At 41.5% G+C, this 19,483-nt stretch overlaps 1 protein-coding gene across 1 annotated transcript in view; it reads left to right on the top strand.

Annotated features, from left to right (window-relative positions):
* TPO (thyroid peroxidase) overlaps positions 1-19,483 on the top strand; it is a 961,894-nt gene that overhangs the window by 681,817 nt on the left and 260,594 nt on the right. The window contains exons 14-15 of the mRNA XM_085609184.1: positions 1,122-1,253; positions 8,076-8,175. Coding sequence (XP_085465310.1) covers positions 1,122-1,253; positions 8,076-8,175 — 232 coding nt within the window. The remainder of the gene's footprint in view (positions 1-1,121; positions 1,254-8,075; positions 8,176-19,483) is intronic.

Below are 19,483 nucleotides of genomic sequence, written 5' to 3'. Positions count from 1 at the left end.
TCGGATACTGTGTGTTTTCTTCATTTTACAAAACATTTTGCTATGCTATTAATCATTCTGCTCTTTAACAACGCAAGTTGCGAGGATTTTTAAAAAGTTCTTACGGTAAAATGATGCCCTGAACCATTTATTATTATTATTAATAATATTATTATTACTATTATTATTATTAGATTGTACTACTGAAAATCAACATCAACAATATCATGGTATACTAATATCAAGGACAGAATATTGAGCAGTGGCGGCTCCTCCACTATGGAGGAGGAATGTCGCTACACTGCTTTTGAGCAGTGTAAAGTAAAGAAATTATAAAATGATATTAACTTTGAGTTATCAAATGATATTAACTTTGAGTTATTATCACTTTATGTTTCCTTTGCAGGGGGCTGCTCTGCTCTCGGAGCAGGGCAAGGGAAGAGTAGCTTGCCCACTCCTAAGTGCGCAGTGACTGTTTGGTGCGCCCTCTCGGGCCGCACAAACCACTCATGTGCTCTTTGCACGTTCTCCATCCAGGTGGCATTAGAGCCTGTATGGAGAACATGCCCAGGCCCCCATTCCCTCGAAACAGGACACTCAAAACCAATCACAACACTGTTTTTCCTGGCTTCCTGTTCAAGTCCCATGTGGAGAGCAGGAGCAAGAAGCAGAGATGCGGAACCTGGCAGCTAGGTAAGTATATATATATATTTTTTTGTTTTCATTGTGCAAAACCGCACCCCCATAACCCATCGCCCGCATCGGCCCCCACGCTGCCACCATCGAGCAATGCCAGGCGCCACTGATATTGAGAGACAAAATATCGAAAGGAAAGTGGTTATAGAGAAATATAGATGTACTATTCCTAATTCCACACCAATACCTCTAAACTATATATACATATATATATAACGTGGGTACATATGTGTGGAGTTATGTTTAATAAATCTAGACGTACTTACCTGTCGATATTTTATTTTCAGTATTCTGTCCTTGATATTCAGTCCCATCAATGTTCTTGATTTGCTATTCATAGAGCCTTATTGATGAGGGTTATGCTAATTATCATTATTATTATTATATGTTGAAATGTCATTACATTGACTACTCATTTACATGATGTGTTGAATTATTTTACACAGATATAAATGAATGCGAAAATAAAATTAATCCACCATGTCATCGCTCTTCAGTGTGTAAGAATACATTAGGAAGCTACCAGTGTTTATGTACGGAACCTTACACACTTGCAGATGATGAAAGAACGTGCATAGGTAAGTCTATCAACCCTTTATGCCCAATTGCGTAACCTCTACAGATTTGTCCTTTTGCAAAATATCATCTGCTACGTATATTGATAATATGTTTGTTGCTTGGTGTCAGACATCCACAAATCACAAATGTTGCTCTAATGCCATTTTTTTCTACTTCTTCTCTTTGTACTTTGAAGCATATGTTTATTATGAAGCAGCTGATTGGGTTCAAGAGTTTTCACATTTCACTCTTCCAAAACAAGCCACAAGTCATATTAGAGTAAATGCATATGCCTTGCACTTTGTTTATTCATGTATTTCGCTGTAGCTAGTATCCACTCTACTGAAGTTATCTGGCAATATAATTCTTATAGCAAACACAAGGAGATGATGGACGGAGCACTGAAACTTCTCAGACAGTTATCCCTAGTCACAGATCTGGGTTGAATCCATCATTATTCTTTAGCTCACTTCGCCACCTCAGTTCAAACCCAGCTATATGCAAATCAGTCTTGACTCTGTGCCTCATTGGAACAGTCCAGCCCGAACTGCCAAGTCAGGTCTTCCCTGAACCGGAAACAAGCATCGTGGGATCGGTTTCTGGGTAACACCCTTCATCAGCCAGGCTAGCTTGTGTCCAGTGGTAAAGAGAGCAAGGGACTGGGGACTGTATATTATTTGTATAACAAAATCAAGACCAAAACGACAGAAATCCAATTAGTAGAACCGGAGTTAAGAATTTTTAAAGAATAAACCAGAAATGGTACTTAGAAGTCAAAAACGCTAAAAGCTTACTCAAGGAAACGCTAGACTGGGGTAAATCCAAATCGGCTGACCACGATGGAGGGCAGGCTAGCTAGAGGACTCAAACAGGCCCCACTGGCAAAGTACCTTGGAAGGAGCAAAGAGTCGTCGCTGTGGGTCTTATGCATCAGTTGTGATTCACGAAGTGGCGTCAATGCGTCAAAGTCAAGCCTAGCAGCTGGGACCTCGGATCCACGCTGGTTCATAGTCATACCTCACAGTCAGGTCCTGCATCGTCGCCTGGCACGCAGGGATTTCTCCAGACCATTACTATGCCTCGAAGGGCACTGCATTGATTCTGATTGGTGCACTGGTGAAATGCACCTATATTGTAGTAAATCAGCCACAGAACCCACTTCTGAGTCCTAGGAGTGGAGTGGGCACCTCAGGCAAAGGCAGGATTCAAAGATGGTAGAGTTCAGCAGCACCAGCAGAATCGCAAGACATATTTTGCCTCCCTGAGACCTCAGAAAACAGTAGGCAAGCCAGCAATCCCTTGGAATCACTCTGGGTTCGAGTGAGATGGGTCCTCAGCAAAGGCAGCTCAGCAGTGAAGCAGTTCCTTGGAACAGTCAATCAAGCAGAATAGCAGCCCTTGTGGAACAGCAGTCCTTAATGCTGGCACAGTTCTTCCCAGGTCCAGTAGTGGACTGATTTGATAGGGTCGGTGCCCTTTATACCAAAATGAGCCTTAGAAGTGGGGGCGACTTCAAAGCTGCTTCTTGAGGTGCACAGGTCTCCATTTATCCCACACCTCTGCCACGCTAACTGTGGCAGGTAATCAGTCCTTTGTGTGGGGATCAGACACTACCTATTCAGATGCAAGTGTCAGCTCCCTTTTCACCTTCCTGCCCAGGATTGCTATCCGAATGCAGATGAATTCAGATGGGTCCTCTGTCACACCCACCCTTTCTGTGTTTGCGGCTGTCTAGAGGGAATGCACAAAGTGTAGCTGTCTCCCAGTCCAGATGTGTATTGGAGAAAGGCTGCAGGCAAACAGGGCAAAGGTAAGAGCAGAAAAATGTATACTTTCTAAAAGTGGCATTTCTAAAATAGTAAGGTTAAATCGAAATTTACCAATAAAGAGGAATTATCACCACCATTCCAAAGATTTGAAATATGATGCAGTTAATCCTTTCTAATCAGGAATTACAACTTTAAAGTGTTTTAAGGAATTCCCAGTGCTAGCCAATAAGAGGAGTAGGCCTCACACGAGTGAAAAACAAATTCAGCTGTTTGTCACTACCAGGCAGGGCCGGAATAGCCGTGGCGGGCACCGGGCATTTCCCCAATGGGCCGCTAGGGTGGGGGCCGGTTTTGGGCCCCTGGGGGACGTTTTTGTTACAGGGGGCTGGCAATATCAGCCCCCGGTAACAAAATCGTCCGAAACCGGTCCTAGAAAACAGCTCGGCCGCACCCCCCCTTCCCTATAGCAGGGGCTGGCTGAGCAGTTTGCCAGCGCTGGTTTCGGTTCCCAGTGCGGCCCTGCTACCAGGACATGTAAAACTTAAAAGTACATGTCCTACCTTTCAGTCACACAACACTCCTACCTACGCCCTACCTTAGATGTGACCTATGTGTAATATAAGGGGAGTTTAAGGCTTGACAATTGGTTTGAAAGGCCAAGTCGAAGTGACAGCAAACTGCACACACAGGCCCTTCCAAAGCAGGCCTGAGACAGATTTGAAAGGTTACTTGAGTGGGTGGCACAGTCAGTGATGCAGGCACATTATTAGCATTTAGATTACAGCCCCTGGGTATATACTATACCCCTTTACAAGACACATAAACTAAATATGACAATCAGGTATACACCAAGGTCACCATGTTTAGGGGAGAATCACATGTACTTTAGCAGTGGTCACGAGTGGTAAAGTGTTCAGAGTCCTATGGCCAACAAAAAGATACAGCAAAAAGTGGAGAGAAACGGGCAAATCGCTGAGGGAAGATCATCCTAAGGATTATAGGTCTAACAGTGTAAAATCTGTAATACTCGATGTAAACCCTATGAGCTTTATTGGGTAACATAAAAGGTGCATTCAATAACATAGTTTTTTCTATTTCAATATATTTAATTTTATGTTATCAGTAACTTGCTTGTTAAACACACAAGTGCTTACTTTTTCAACATTGTCAACAATACTTACATTCCTTCAGATGCCTGGTTCTTCAGGAGGATCTATATAAACTAGTAACATTGAGCATTTTGTGAAAATAGAAACTCGTTCTGGCACTGCTCTCATCAATGCTGAATTTTCAGTTGATCTTAGAGGACTATGTGAGTGTTGAGTTCTTCCAATCTTTCGTGTAATGCAAATTAAATTAAATAAAAAACAGAATTCATTAATTATAGTAGCAAGACAATTACTATAGTAATTACAATTTTAGGGAGCTTTGGTAAGATTCAATATAATAGAGGTGAAAAACAATGATCTGGCATCATTTGAGAGAGGAAATGCAACAGTAATTCTAGGGTCTAGCACAAAGACCAATCTGTTTAAAATTGCTGACAAATATGAGAGATTTGAAAACCATATTGTCACAATCTTCCTGACCTAATAAAGGGGTATGACTAAACTGGCCCATAGCCCTCGGGGTATTAAATCGCCATAAATTGGTTGACAGATTACTAGATACTAACTGATTTAATAGCTATTTTGTCAGTGTCAGTTTGTGCAACTTTTCCGCAGATTTTCTGCATAGATTCAAACAAAGAGGACGAGGCTATCAAATGTTTTTGAGTACGGATTTTGCTACAAACTGTGTGTTAGAAATTGGGTTATTAGTTGTGAATAATGTGAGTCCCTCCCATGTAAAATATCCTGTTGTAGCACTTGCATCTCTCCATATAGTAAAGCTGGAACGCAACAACAATACTCAAAATTAAATACACTTTGTAGATTACAAATATTTACAATCAGGTAAATGGAATTACATTTGATGACACCTTCATATCATATTACATCCCTCGAGAGTCCTGAACCGTATAACAAAATATGCCTAACGTACACAACTTCACAATATAAGGGGGTGTCATTATCATCAAGACAAGTCTACTGGCTCTGTCAGGGTGTCACCACATCAGTAAAAACAGCCACATGTTATAATTCAACAACACAAGACCATTGTAGTCAATAGAGACAGTACATGTTATCACCCTTCATTGAAGTCAATGGAGGTAATACCAATATTCAAAAGTATTCATTGTACTGTCGAACCGTGCCTTGTCAATCACCAACATAGTTAGAAAATCATTGTGATTTGAAGCATGTACTGGTTAGCCTCTCTTTTGTTCTTATCAAACTGCTACTGCAGTCATAGGACCAACCAACAGGTATCCCTGCCCTACAAAGCACAAAGTCTAAAGCTCAGGCACAGAGAGAGCTTTGAATGTAGCTAAACCTCTCTCAGGATTATGAACACAACCCTTAGGAGACATGGGGGAAAACATAATGGAGCAACTTCTGGAGCGCTTCTAGAATCCATGCACCCCCAAGTGCATTTTCAGAACGTTTGAGGTGCCACTGTGTGCTAAGGGTCACCACAAAAGAAGCACAATTTGAAAATTAGGCCCTAGCAGGATCTTATGGGGTGCGCCCACCACCCGGGTCATGAATATTTGATGAGTGGCACTTTTTCTCCTTTTTTTGCTCCCAGAGCGATGTTTTTTAGTGGAGGAGGCAGAGGAGCCCCAAGGCCCCCAGGATCCGAGCTAGCTCCTTGCAAATGCACAGCACTTCTGTGTGGCAGGTGGGTGCTGGCACTTCTCTTGTGGTTCTCCTGCCTGCTGGGTCTACTGCTGCAGGAGTTGTGTGCATCCACCCCCAGGCATGGGAACATAGAGTGACTCTGCACCCAGCTAATGTGTCCCTGAGCCAGGAGACAGGGTCTCCGGGACAGAAGCTTAAATGCACTGGCCCCTAGGTAAATGGGGGCCTCCAGGGGTAAAACTGTTGCATGTCCCCCCTCGTTAAAAATAAATCCACACACAGTGGAGGAGCACAGTTCTGGTGCAGGGAGCGAGAAGCCCGCTCCCACAAACAGAGAAGAATTTCCTATCTGTCACTCTACAGGTCCCACAGCCTCCTGGCTGCTTTTATCTGTGGGGTCAAGTGTCAGTCCACAGACATTTCCAGGACCATTTTTGATTTCCCGGTAGCTACATCCCCCATCTGTTCCTAGGAGGAACTGGCCCTGGAGAGAATCATCTAGCCTTAGGTGTCACCTAGAGCCTAAGTCCCAAAGTACATCCTCGCAAGTGCAGCAGGTGGCTTCTCCTTGCAGCTGGCCACTCTTTTGTCATCATCACTTCTAAGTTCTGTGTCTTGTCAGCTGTCTCTCACTTGTACAGGGATTTCTAAGGGGGGTGGAAAGTTCTAGATGCTAGACACCCCCTGTCAATCCCAGGGTGCCACATCATCATTACACCTTTGTCCCAATTCTCCTAAAATCCGTCTGGAACAATGCTATATGGCAACTTCAAATTGTCTGTGGAAAGAGCTTCTGTGAGAGCCTTCTCTTCATTCCTAGTTCGTACAGTTGCCTGATCCATTCCCACAGAAACTTCAAAGATAAGCCCCTCCTTTGTTGGCTCTTTTGTTCTAGTGAGCCTGGGCTTTCCCAATCGATGTGCAGTAGAACAAGCTAATTAACAGATATAGATTTCACACACACTTCTTATTTTCCAAGGAAGTAGGTCAAGCCTAATTGCTTTATTGTGTGTGAGGGCTTCAGTCCATCTGCTGGAGAGCAGATTAATTAACTTAGCCCAGAATGGGGGGGGGGGGGGCTTGGAATCTGACTATAAGCTGAGACAGGGAAAAATAAAAAAAGCCTCAAGTGTCACAAGGAGTATAGTTTTGAAGATAGTCATTACCCCTCGATTGATAACTCGCTGGACCTTGCAGGCCTAAATAGAGTAAAACTATACTTTAGTGCAGATTTAATTTATAATGTGAAATACGATGTAAGCACCACATATCTTCAGTAAACACTACAGACCTACACTGTGAATATGAATTCATATTATATGGCAAACCACAGGTCAGTATAAATCCTTTAAGTTCCCATTTTGTGACAGGCTACCAGTGCAAAAATGCCAGGCTCTGCAACATGCTAGTCTCACATGTGCAGTCAGCACACAGGTACACAAACATGTGCTCACATGTTTCTGTGTAACTAGCCCAGAACATCTTACCCTAGCTGTGCAGCTGTGGCCTTATCTTAAAAGGCAGATACTGGCAGTTAGCACTCTCAGTCCATTTACCTTGAATTTGCTGTAAGACTCAGGTGGTGAGTCTCGGCCACAGTAAAAATCAAAAGCCAGGGAGTCCACTGCAAAAAACTCCAGGGAGACTAACTGGACAGAACCCATTCTGTGACATAATAACCTTGATTGGGATTACAAGTACTAATATTCTAAAGCATGTCCCACGCATAAGTTCTGCTGGTAAAACTTTAGCCTGTGGTTGTGTTACGTGCTACCTTGTCTCTGCGCCAGGACGCTCCTTGGCTGGAGTATCTGTGCGCACAATAAATAGTCGTAACATAACATAACATAACATAACATAATTGCTACAGAGAAAATAGTCCACATTTGGAGTTTGCATCTTGGAACATGTGAAAATATAGAGATTGCTCAATTATGATAATATCGACATGCTGGCATTATCCTGCTACATCAAGGTTGGGGATGCAGAACTGTCATATTGCAAGTTTCTACTTGATAAAAACAGGAAGCCAGATATTGACAGGCTAAAAAAACAGAGTCACAAAAAGTAAACCAGAAGAACATGCTTTTCAGTAAATAAGGCTAGATACAGTTGGTTCATACTGTGTTGATGGAACGGCAAGGAATGTATTATATTATTTTACATTATTTTTAAGTGTATAATGTTTTATGGTCAGGCGGAGTATATTTGTCATTAAACATTGTAAACTAACTAGGCTGGCTAATTGATACATTGGCATGAACCTGTAAATGATTTGATGAACAGATTTGGATACTAACATATATTGTTTTTGTTTTCCTTGTTGTAGATTCAGGAAGACTCTCTAAATCATCATTAACATCCATCATTTTAGCTGTTATCATGCTTAGTTTTTGTTCAATACTTGGCTGGGTGGTAATATGTAGAGGGTAAGTGTTACTTTTATCAAGTTTCATATTTCAATGGAAAATACAAGATTATACATGTATGGCATGTCAGTCAAATAATAATTAAATATTACCATACATTTTGTTGTAACTACACCAGCTAAGCACAGTATCAAGCTTGTTAAAACATACCAAATTTCAAAGCTACATTAAAGAATCAGTTTTGCTACACTCAAATCATAATACATTATTGAATTGGCCAAGAACCATCAAAGTATACATACACAATATACTAACAATCTATGTAAAAATATAAAACAGCACATTCTGCTTCAGTTTATAGTTGTTAAAACTCTCTATTCAACCATAAAATTCATAATAAATATGAATTTTGACTTTATAATAGATTAAAAAATGCAAACTTAAGAAGATCCATGCAAAAACTTTGCTTACAGCAAAAACAATTAAGGGAGAGAAGTGTCACTTTTTAAAATTCTTCGGCTACAAGATATCTGGTCAGTCCCAAGTTTTGGCAGATTGGGCAAATCAATTTGCGGCGAGACCCAATGTACTCTGGGCAAGAAAACATAATATGTGCCTTGGTCTCATAATCCAGGCTGCAAGCTGGACAAAGGCTCTAGACTGATTCCTTTTTTCATTTGTTTGTAAATGTTTTTAATGGGAGAATACCTAGCTGAAAGTGAACATACAAACTTTTGGCTAGAGGAGGAGAAACTGAATCTTGAACTGGCTCAAAGCACGGATATAACTTGAACTCCAAATAAATATTGGATATAAGGCCCTTTATCCCACTGTTTGTATATCGTTCATGGGTATATGCCCCGTAACGTGATTTCAAACCATTAAACTCAGCTTTACAAAGAGGATTCGGCTCATCCCATAGCCTTTGAAGGCCCAACCTACTGAACCAATCAGACACAAATTTAACCCAGGGGACTGACGTAGCACTAGCAACAGCAATATACAGCAGTAATGTACAAGGGGATCATGTGCTGCCAAGTCAGTAATCCTCTTAAGTCTTAGATCAAATTATAAGGGAATGAGAGGGGTAATGGTTGGTATAGAAACTAACTTTCGCATGAAATTAGTTTCTGTGATAGTTAGTGGATGGACATCAGTGCATCCACAAATCTCGGCACCATAGAGCACGGCACCTTGTACTTTGGCCCGGCACACCTCTAGGGCCAGTGATAGAGAGCGTGAGCTCGTTTTCATATTTTGTCTGATGGTAGCATTCGATCTATGCTCAATTAACATAATTCTCTTAGTAAGTTGTCCTACCATTTGAATTTTTCCATTAATATAACTCATAAGTAATCAAAACTGTGTACCATCTCTATTACTTCACTACCAACACAGATGAGAGAGTTTTTAACCACTCTCTTCCCAAACACCATATATTTAGTCTTATTCACATTGAGCTCCAAACCCCTGGCTGTACAGAACCCCAGGAGTTGGAGACCCATAGGTGTTTTGGATATAAGGAGAGAATAATCTGCAAAACAAAAGAATGGGAACCTTCCTATTGTTCAATGCAGGTGATTAATTTCTACAATCCAACAGTATTTCGACTGTTTCATTCACATCAAGGGTAAATAATGTTGGAGCAAGAATACACCCTTGGCCCACACCGTGCTCAATAGAAATGCGTTCTGTTAGTTCTCCCCTGCTACCACAGTGAACTTTGGCAAAGTTCTTAGTGTGAAGTTTTAGCATGAGCTGGATCAAGTTCTCAGGGACCCCCATGTGTGACAAGACTTACCACAGGTTGTTACATGGGATAAGAATGAAGGCAGCTCTAAGATCTGCCAAATGGTTAGCTAATAGGGCATATTTCCAGCATAACGTGGCGAATCCAAAGATCTGATCAGTGGTACTAGTCTTTGGGCAGAACCCAGCTTAGAGTGGGGACGTGATTTTTTTAGAGTCCACCCAATCTAATAATCTATTCTAAACTTGCCTTGCAATGATCTTTTATAGGTTGTCAATGAGACTGAAAGGCCTGTAGTTGAAGGGGGCACAGTCATCTCCCTTCTTATAAATCCTGATGATTTTGGCCCCTCTCCAAGAATCAGGGATCTCACCACATGTAGATATTGCATTAGATAGTAAGTCTATATAACATATCCAAATTAATTGTTATGTTTTGTACAGGTCTCTGGGTATTTTATCAGGACAGGGGGGCCTTAGCCTATTTTAGGAGATCAATTGCTCTAGCTGTATCTTTGGAGCTAAAGATTACTGGGTCAACGATCTCTGTGCTGACTATATACGGCATCTCGACAACAGTCACCTAATCGTAGTACAATGGTGGTTCACTAAGATCTTTTGCCGCATATAGCTTGTAAAATTGGGATAACCATCTATCAGGTTGGATATGATAGTGGTAGGTTTTCGTGTTTTCTAATCGATACTGAGCTACTGTATGCCAGAAGGACTGATCCTCATTTGTTTTAGCAGCAGCGAGCACACCTTGCCAAACGTTTTATCCCAATTCTTTTTAGCCACACTCAAGGAAGAATTGTAGTTACTCCTAGCTTCAGTTTTTGAGGTTCTAACACCCCCATGACAGCTAGTCTCAGAGAAAGCTTTGCCTGTTTACACAAGTTATCCTACCACTTAACCTCCTTGGCTAGGTTGGATTTCATGTGACCAACCTCTTTGTTAAAAACCTTCTGCATCTCATTAAAGAGTAAGTTATCTATATTAAGTATAGGAATATCTGCACATTTTAACCCCAGAAAAAGATGACTGGCTAAAATTGTTTCCAGTACTATAGTGTGGCAGGCTTTCTTTGTCTTTTTCATGGCATCGCCAGATAATGTTAGGATCAAAGAATTGTGATCACTGTCTGAGTGCAAGTCTAGTGGGTCCCCTCACTGGGTGTGGGAGAGTGCGTCCATTACATGCTCTGAATTATCTACCAACCATTGCAGTGGCATAGAAATTATTCCAAGGCTTTCCTACCAATGAAGGAATGCCCCATATTCCATCCTCCGCATCTGGTACCTCAATAATATATGAAGAAAGTTCATAGGGGGGGTTGAAGTCTCCTGCGAGTACCATTTTTGTATTCAGATATAAGGTTTCTAGGACCTCTTCCAGGAGAGGTAAAGTAGACTATTCATTATTAGCCATGGTTGATCTCACATAGACATTTGTGCCAATCGGATGCCTGAGGAAAGCGTAACAATAATCTCCATCAAATCAGGACAATCAATCTGCAATAAGGTATTGGGACAAAAATGGTAATTCGTAAATAAAATGAATAGACCACCAATTGCTCTGCCTGATTTCTCTGGGGGTTTCGCTTCCACACTTAATGTAGTGAAACCAGTTATATACAGTTTCTCAGTGGCCCATGTCTCTTGGAACATGCAAATGTCACAACCACCAATGTATGACACCCATTCAGAATCTACAGTTTTAACTTTATACAGGCCACATTCCAGGATAGTGGATTAATACTGGAATGGGGATCCCTACCAACCATAAGATCATCTGTACTTGGAGGACAGAAGGCTTTCTCTGGCAGTGTGCTAATAGTACCATCCTCTCTGCCCTGTACATTTACCCTATGGCTATCACAGGTTTAGATTTTAACAAAGCCACAATAGGAGGGAGAAATATATTATCTGTGACATAACTATTTGCTCTGCTCCCTCTGGGGTCAGCTATATTTGCAGAGTGGAAGTCTTCTTCTAGCAACATGGCAGCAAGGCTGTCAGTCGTACCTATCAAATTGGAGCTGCAGCTAATGCAGTTAAATGTTTTAGCAACAACACTAGTAGTAGTAGAAGATATTTTTTCTGTAGCAGAGCACAAGCCTGTTGCATCGTGAAAGCTCAGTCAGTTGACTGTATTTAGATTGAAATCGTCATTAAGCATAGAAGTAACATTACCATGTTTAGCTAGATTAGGAGGATTCATGGTTGATCCCACAGTTCTACTAGAAGGCAGATGCATGGCCGATCCCATAGTTGTACTAGCAGATGGAGGGATGTCTTTAGCCTTATTACCAACTTGTTACCCCCTTAAAGGTAGCAGGTATGCCATTCAAAATGTATCAGTTATTCAGCCAACTAACTTGAGCACAACAAGATCAGAATATAATCATGGGCAGATAAATCAGATACACCTTCTTACATAGACAATATTAGATCTGATCACAGAGAGACAATTTTGCTTCATCCTAAGCCAATGAATCGCTCTATTTGTTAGTGCATCATGGTCTTCAAATGATCCTGGATTTAATCTAGGTACCCAAGTCATATAACTTTTTCTTCTAGAATTAGAATTGTCTTTGCAATTTAATGGCAGGAAAAGCAATGATGTGTTCAAAGGACAGTTATTCACCAATTGATATGTTGGTGCTCTTGGGTTGGCCTACAAACGTATGTTCCTCCTGCTAGCTAGCTCCCTCTGCCCCATATTATAATAGGAAGCTGGTGTGGTAAAAGTTTGAGATGGTAGATGGGGCTGAGTGTCATTCAATTGTCCATTGGGTTTGCTACTTGATGAGTGCTGAAAATGGGCCGTCAAAGGGAATATCAAATCAAGGGTTCTTTAAGAGAGTTTGTCTTTCTCCTCCAATCATACTAGATGCTTAGTGATCACCGAGTACGGCCTCAGATTCATGTACTTTATGTTTGGTTAGGAAAGTTTCCTTATATTGGAGTTTAGACTTATATGGTCCTTTTAATGAATTCCTTATCGCCATGTACTACACACACATCTACAACAGCAATATTTGGTTGCAGAGTGGTAACCTGGTCGATTAAAGAAGTAAACAGCTTCCTAAGAAGATCCAGCTTACAATTGAGTACTTGTAAGCCATTTACTCCCCCAGACTCTTGAAGGGAAGCATTATCAGTTTGCACATAATTAAAAATGTGAGAATTTTCCATGTGAGTGAGTTGCTCCCCATTATCTCCGATAGTTGCTAGTGAGGCAAATCTGTTATGGCATGGAACATAAGAAACAATAGTAATTACAGGAGATAAGGGATGTGGCATTGGTTTGGGTTGTCTCAATAAGTGATGCCGCACAGATCTAGGTTGAAACAGGGTCTATAGTCTCAGGATAAACAGGGGCGTCAAGAGGAGCAGTTGCTGGAATGCTTGAAACTTTAGTACCTGCATCAAGAACTGATTCTGGTTTGGATTTCTTGTACATATCTAGCATCCATGTCAATTTCTCTTTGGGTTTAGGGGCTTTAGTATTCAAAAGTGACTCCACTGCCTCAATTAATGAATCAATGTCGGCAAGTGTGTTACTGTCAGTCATCGGGAGCTCAGATTTGTTTTTGGAGGCTTCTATGGTTTTTTTGCCTCAGATTTTGCAGGATCTCCAGCTTTCTGTTTCCCCAATGACCACATGAGGTTTAAAATGCCAGATAACAAAAATGGCATTTTAAAAAGGAAAAAAAGGCTTACTTGGTCCAGGTCCAAATGGGACAGCCAATTGAGTTCAATTACGGCACGGCCTCCTCCGGCCAATGACATGCGAAGACAAGCCTGTCTTTGCCCTGTCTTGGACTGTGCGCATCCTGCACTGCGTTACTGCTCTGGTGCCTTTGCTCGCTTTGGACTTCTCCTGGTCCCTCCTTCCTGGCCCATGGTGTACTCAGGGACCTAGCCCTACCCTCAGCTCCAGAGCATGATGGCAGAACAGCAGTGAATGTGATTAGGAGTCACGCACCGAGAGACTGCTTCGGTGCCTTAGTTCGTGTGGGGATCTCCTGGCCCCTGCTTCCTGCCCTGAAGTGCACTGGGGGACCGAGTTCCACGCCCACTACTGGGCCTTATGGCAGAACAGCAGTAAAAATGGTTATACCTGGCTTAAGCCTGCACACAATCTAGAACATCAGTGTTGTATGGCCAGGAACAACGCCCATCACAGCCACTAGAAATAGAGGTGACAACCACGATTGATACAGCGTCCGGATCAAAAAACAAAAATGTTTCATGTATTAGGTTCCCCAAGACACAGCTTGGTTTCATTTAAGAAGCACAAACACATCTTTAAAATAGTAGCAATGATCCAAGGCAGGGGAATCATATCTGCACTACCTTGGAATCACTGTCTTTACAGGTTTCCATATAGTGTGAGATTTTGTTAGCACTGCAGTATCCAAGCTCAGCCTGAGTTCTACATAAACCGTTTGATGAATCATCACCTAGCATGTAATTATCAATTGTCTTATAATATGCAAGTGTGAGAAGTTTTAATAATTTGTAGTCTCAGATAGGAGTTATTGAAGAGCAAACCAGGGCACAGGGGGTCAAGACCTGTGAGAGCTCCAACATGTTGGACTGTATCTCCTGGACACAGGATATTATGGCAGGTACCTTCCCTTCCATTCCTAGGTCTTTTGAGACACTCACAGATCTAAGGACCCAACTGTAGGTAAAGGACAGACCCAGATCAAACAGGCTTGCATGGGCTCCAAAGCAATCATAATGAGCATCTGATGTTAGTCTCTTTCTTCAAGTTGTACTCACCAGAAGGTCTGTCTAGAGCTTTAGCCCATTTTAGTATTATAGAGCTCGAATATTTTAAATATAGCTTCTAAGGATGTGATATTTTGAAAATCATGTCAACATGGACCAGCGCAATCTAAATTCCACCCTTGCACGTCACAGAAATTAAATTATATACATGCATTTGACAGTATATTTACTGTGTGCCTTAACTATATTAACCTGTGTAAAGCACTTAAATTGCTGAAATGTATAGACAGGAGAAACTGGAGATGTATATATGTGTGCACTCATGTTCAGTTTCAACATGAACAATGTATTCTTTGTTCCAGTTTTTACACTTGCACTTCAAATTATATTTACGTATGTGAACATGTACTCTTTTACTCACATTTTACATTTGAGTTTCAAGTTACATGTGTGCATTTATGATACTATTTTCGAAGTACACATTAAATGCTCACTTAAAGTCAGCCTGACTACAGACCTCATTTTTCTTGCTAGTATGTTTTTCTTTTCTTGCAGGTATAATATTTTGCCTGTTAGAGGATGGTTTGCCTGTATTAGACTGCTATATATAACACTCCAAAAAGGCCTGAGGAGGTTTAATGACCTGCAGGGGGGAACTCCCCTTGTAACAAATGTGGCAACACGAACAAGCCATCCTGGGTTAGACTAGTAACAGCGGAGTGCAAGGGGGTCCCTTTTTAAAGGACGAATTCCCTCACCCACCCATAGGAGGCATGCTTCATCATCCGGAATCTCCTCGCACTGTGATCCAAATCACAGCGCGGGCTACAACCCCCTCAATGTGAGGGAGGAGCTCAGGGATGTTTTTGTTTGTGATGGTAAGGAGGTATACTAAAACCTTCAGATGAGCTGGACGAGGAGGTATTGTGTGAAGAGAGTGACAGTGCAAATAAAACTGACTACCTAGTGTGTTAAAGATTACTTTTAATAGGGCTCCTCGGGGTCAGGATTAAAAACTCTAAATGTGGGCCATGGCAGGAAAATTGCCCCAAACATGGTCCCAAAGTGGTCAATTGGTCGACATGTTGCAGCCTCAGTGCCCTCCGTAGATGTGCTGTGGCTTTCTTCAGGACCAGGTGAAATGTAAGACAGTATGCGTGTAAATCTAGCCACCAATCCAAGTGTGGTGGTAGGGAAAAGGATACAACCAACTAATGGGTGGGTGCATCAATCGAAGGGTTCTGCTTTTCAGTGTCATCTATGTAAAGAGACAAGTGTTATAAAAAAAGATTTAGTACACGTGTTTACATGCACTCCTCAGAAATTGTGCCACATGTAATTATAGTCTTGTATCACTGTGGCAATTAAGGTTGATAAATAGATCATCATTTAGGTCCTTACCCGTATTGTCGGGAGCCCAAATGGCTTACTCACCCTTGGTGCATGCATTCGAGGTGGCTTCCAAACCTACGCAAAAAGGGGGGGAGACAGAGAAGGGGGAAGTAGACTATGATGTATAGTCTTACAAAAACAAATCAAACAGTTGACTTAGAATGTTATAGGTGGGTTACTGGTGTCTGTTGTAGAGGTTTGTAAACAAGTACCAGTCACGAACAAGTGGAGTTAAATGGCTAGTGTATAATCTGCGCTTCACCATAAAATAAGGTCTGAGTTTTTGACCATGAGAATGGCAGTAATCAAGGACATTGATAACTGTCAAATAGACCATGTGGACAGGTCTATTACAAGTATGGGAATGCCCAGTGACAAAGAGTGGTGTAATGTCCTTTGACATGGAATTTCCCAAAGGATAAGCGAAGAAACATTTAGTTACAGTAAATTGGAAAGGTGTCAGGGATTATACACATGCCCCCAGGTGAAGCACGGTTAAAGGGTACTCAGTATCCCATGAGAAAATGAAATAATGAAATGGAGAATCGTCAGGAGGGTGCCCAAGTGGCATCTCTGCCCACTAACAGAAGCATCGAGGGAATGGCTAGGCAGTGCATCTTAAACCAGGTTGGAGAGGATCACAAGCTGCGCCTACAGTGCTGTCCCTTGTGGGGTGCACAGCAAAACATGGAGGTTGATCCTGGTTCATGAGGATGGTGAACTAGAGAGCAGTCCAGTCGTGTGAAGGGGTATCTGGTGGTCTATTATTAGACTGCTGACAGATAGGCCTGTAGGAAGACTTGGCAGTGAACATGGAGAAACAATTTGCCAGGATGAAAAGATGTTCAAGGCTGAGCACCGCAGTCTCAGTTTGATGAGTTGGGAATTCAGAGTAATGTTGCAGATGCACTCAAGTAATGTTCTGAATGGTCCCTGGTGGTGTGAAAGGAAATAAGAATGTTGCTGCATCTTCTGTTACTTTTAAGTTAGTGTTTACAGAGTCACAGCAAATTCTCTTTAAACTTTGAGGGTACATACCTCTCTGCTGTCCTTATTCTTGAAAGTGTGAAGCTTTATGCTAAACACTTATTTCCTTTCTCTATGGAATTCTACTGAATTCTGTTCATGCTGACACTTTCTCCTATGCTCCCAAATTAGAGGCCCTTGATAGATGAACCTATTTCTGACTTATGTTAGAATAGAGAAAGGAAGTGTTTTTTATGGAACACCTGTTCACTTTTTGTACTGTATTATTGTGGCTATTACATTTCTGTATGACATTCTATTGCGTCTCAATCTACTGAGATATTTCACTTTGCTTATCCTGAAATCCAAACAAAACCCTTTAATCCTTTTCAATTATTCCTGGTCCTTATGCTTGTCAAATTGTTTGCTACTAAAGCAAAGGGAGTTAGGGGATACAATGTAGAAATTCTAGACTTGCCCAAACTCAGCCGTAGCCTTAAAGCCCATGTATTTATTCATCGGATCAATGGAATTCCAGTGGCTCAGAAAAGAGTTGTAACAGCGGAAGAGTGAGTATTCACAGGGTCGCATCTTGTAATTGTTAATGTCAAGCTTGTGTTGTTTTGCTGAGCCTGCATGCTGAGCTGTGATGATGTTCTACTTGTGTACAGGCTCTGGGCAAAGTCTGAGATCCATGGATATATAAGTGTGGTGCTAGTCGTGAGGTACCATTGGCTGCACAATTGAGATAGGGGCACACATCTGTGGGCAAGAGTAATGTGTGGTTGGTTTAGTGGGTCCTGCTGTGCAACGGATAATCTGCACTGATCTGTGTGATTCTCGCTGGTAGAGGTTTTACTCGCGTATGTGACTAAGTAAGTCGCAAAGTGTCTCTCCAGACCATTTTTGGTGTGATTGAACACTTTGATTTCTTTAGTTGATCATACAACTTATTTGTTTAAATCACTTTGAGTTTTGTTTATATTTGCTTAGTGTTGAGAAAGGGTGCATTCATGAAAATTGTAAAGGAGGGTTAGCCGCTGTGAGAAGTGAGAAATACGTTCTAGTGTGCCGCACTGAGATTGGACGGTTAGCATTTGTGCCACACTTTTATTGGTTGTTGATGCTGAATGAGAATTTTGGCAAAAGAAATGATGTCTTGATTTGAAATGAGAATTCTACATGTGATTGTTGAGAAATGACATTTTTCAAGGCTATACAAGATCTGATTTGGGGAGATGTGAGAGTCCCTATTAGAGGAGGATATGAGGTGCCCCCAGAAGACACAGAGAGTCATTATGTGGCTATAAATATGGGACTCAACACATACATTTGGTTAAGTCAGTGGCATATGATCACTGAAAAAGAAGGTGCTTTGAGGTTTCCATGCTATGGCACATTTAATTTGAGATATATTGAAAATCTGAGCAGAGTATTGTACGAGATGAAGCCACTTCCTAGACATGCACATTACAAACCACTTAATGCATGGGAGCATGTAGCTCATGTAAAAGAGAATGAGAAATATCAGGGTAGAGTCAGAAAGGCAGTATGTAACTGTGCAGAAGCTAGATGGGTTGCAGAATAACAAAAATGGAGAACTGACATGATTCAGGGAGCTAGGTTATACCCTGCATTAACAAGTGAAGAACTGCAGAAAGAGAAAAGGAAAAAGGAGGATAAAGTGGAGAATGCAGAGGGATCAGGTGAATAGTGATAGAGTACACCTCCTTATAATGTGATTCAACCTGAGGGAATGAGTGGTGTTGTTATCGGTGGAAGCTCAGAGGGAGACACCACTCCAGTGAATACAAGTCAGAACCTTATGGGAGAGAGTTCAGGGATTCATGCTTCGATTCACTCAACTGTTTCTAATAACCCAGATGATTTAACTGCTATAGTTACTATTGGTCCTACAGTTCCTTTGTATGAGTCATCAGGGACCATGACATGTGCTTTAATGGTTCGTAGTGGAGTAAATATGTCAACTATTGTTCCTGCTGCTCCCAGATGTGGAGGCATGGGAAGAACCCCTTTGGTCCTGAATATGGTGAGTTCGCAATATGTCACTCCTGTGTCATCAGTAAACAATCATACAGGACATACCCCTGTAAAGGAACCAGCTCAGAAGTCAAACATTGTCATTCTTATAGATTGAGAAGGTGCTTCAACTTTCCAATTGAGAGAGCACATTCTAAACACACTTCTAAGATATGCTGTAGGTATGCCATAAAGGATGCTTTTTTTGTGCTCAAGACATTGACAGATGTCCTTTTGAGTTGAATACGTTACTTCTGCACTTGCAGGTCTATATGCCAAGTACTACATAGAGTATGTCACCCCTAAAACAATTGACATAGATGTTCACAAAAGCATAGAGCCTCTCTTTCAGTTACATTAACAGCTACAGACACATTCACCAGAAACTATTTATGCAAGCAGCAGACTCAAAGGGGGTTGCAGTGATACCTACTTAGCTCTCTAATGCCTAAAACACACACTGAAGTATTTCTGCAGCC

Source organism: Triturus cristatus, chromosome 6, assembly GCF_964204655.1.
Source record: "Triturus cristatus chromosome 6, aTriCri1.1, whole genome shotgun sequence".
Classification (NCBI taxonomy): Eukaryota; Metazoa; Chordata; class Amphibia; order Caudata; family Salamandridae; genus Triturus; species Triturus cristatus.
The sequence above is the reverse complement of the archived record's forward strand: the minus strand, read 5'-3'. Positions and strand labels throughout refer to the sequence as shown.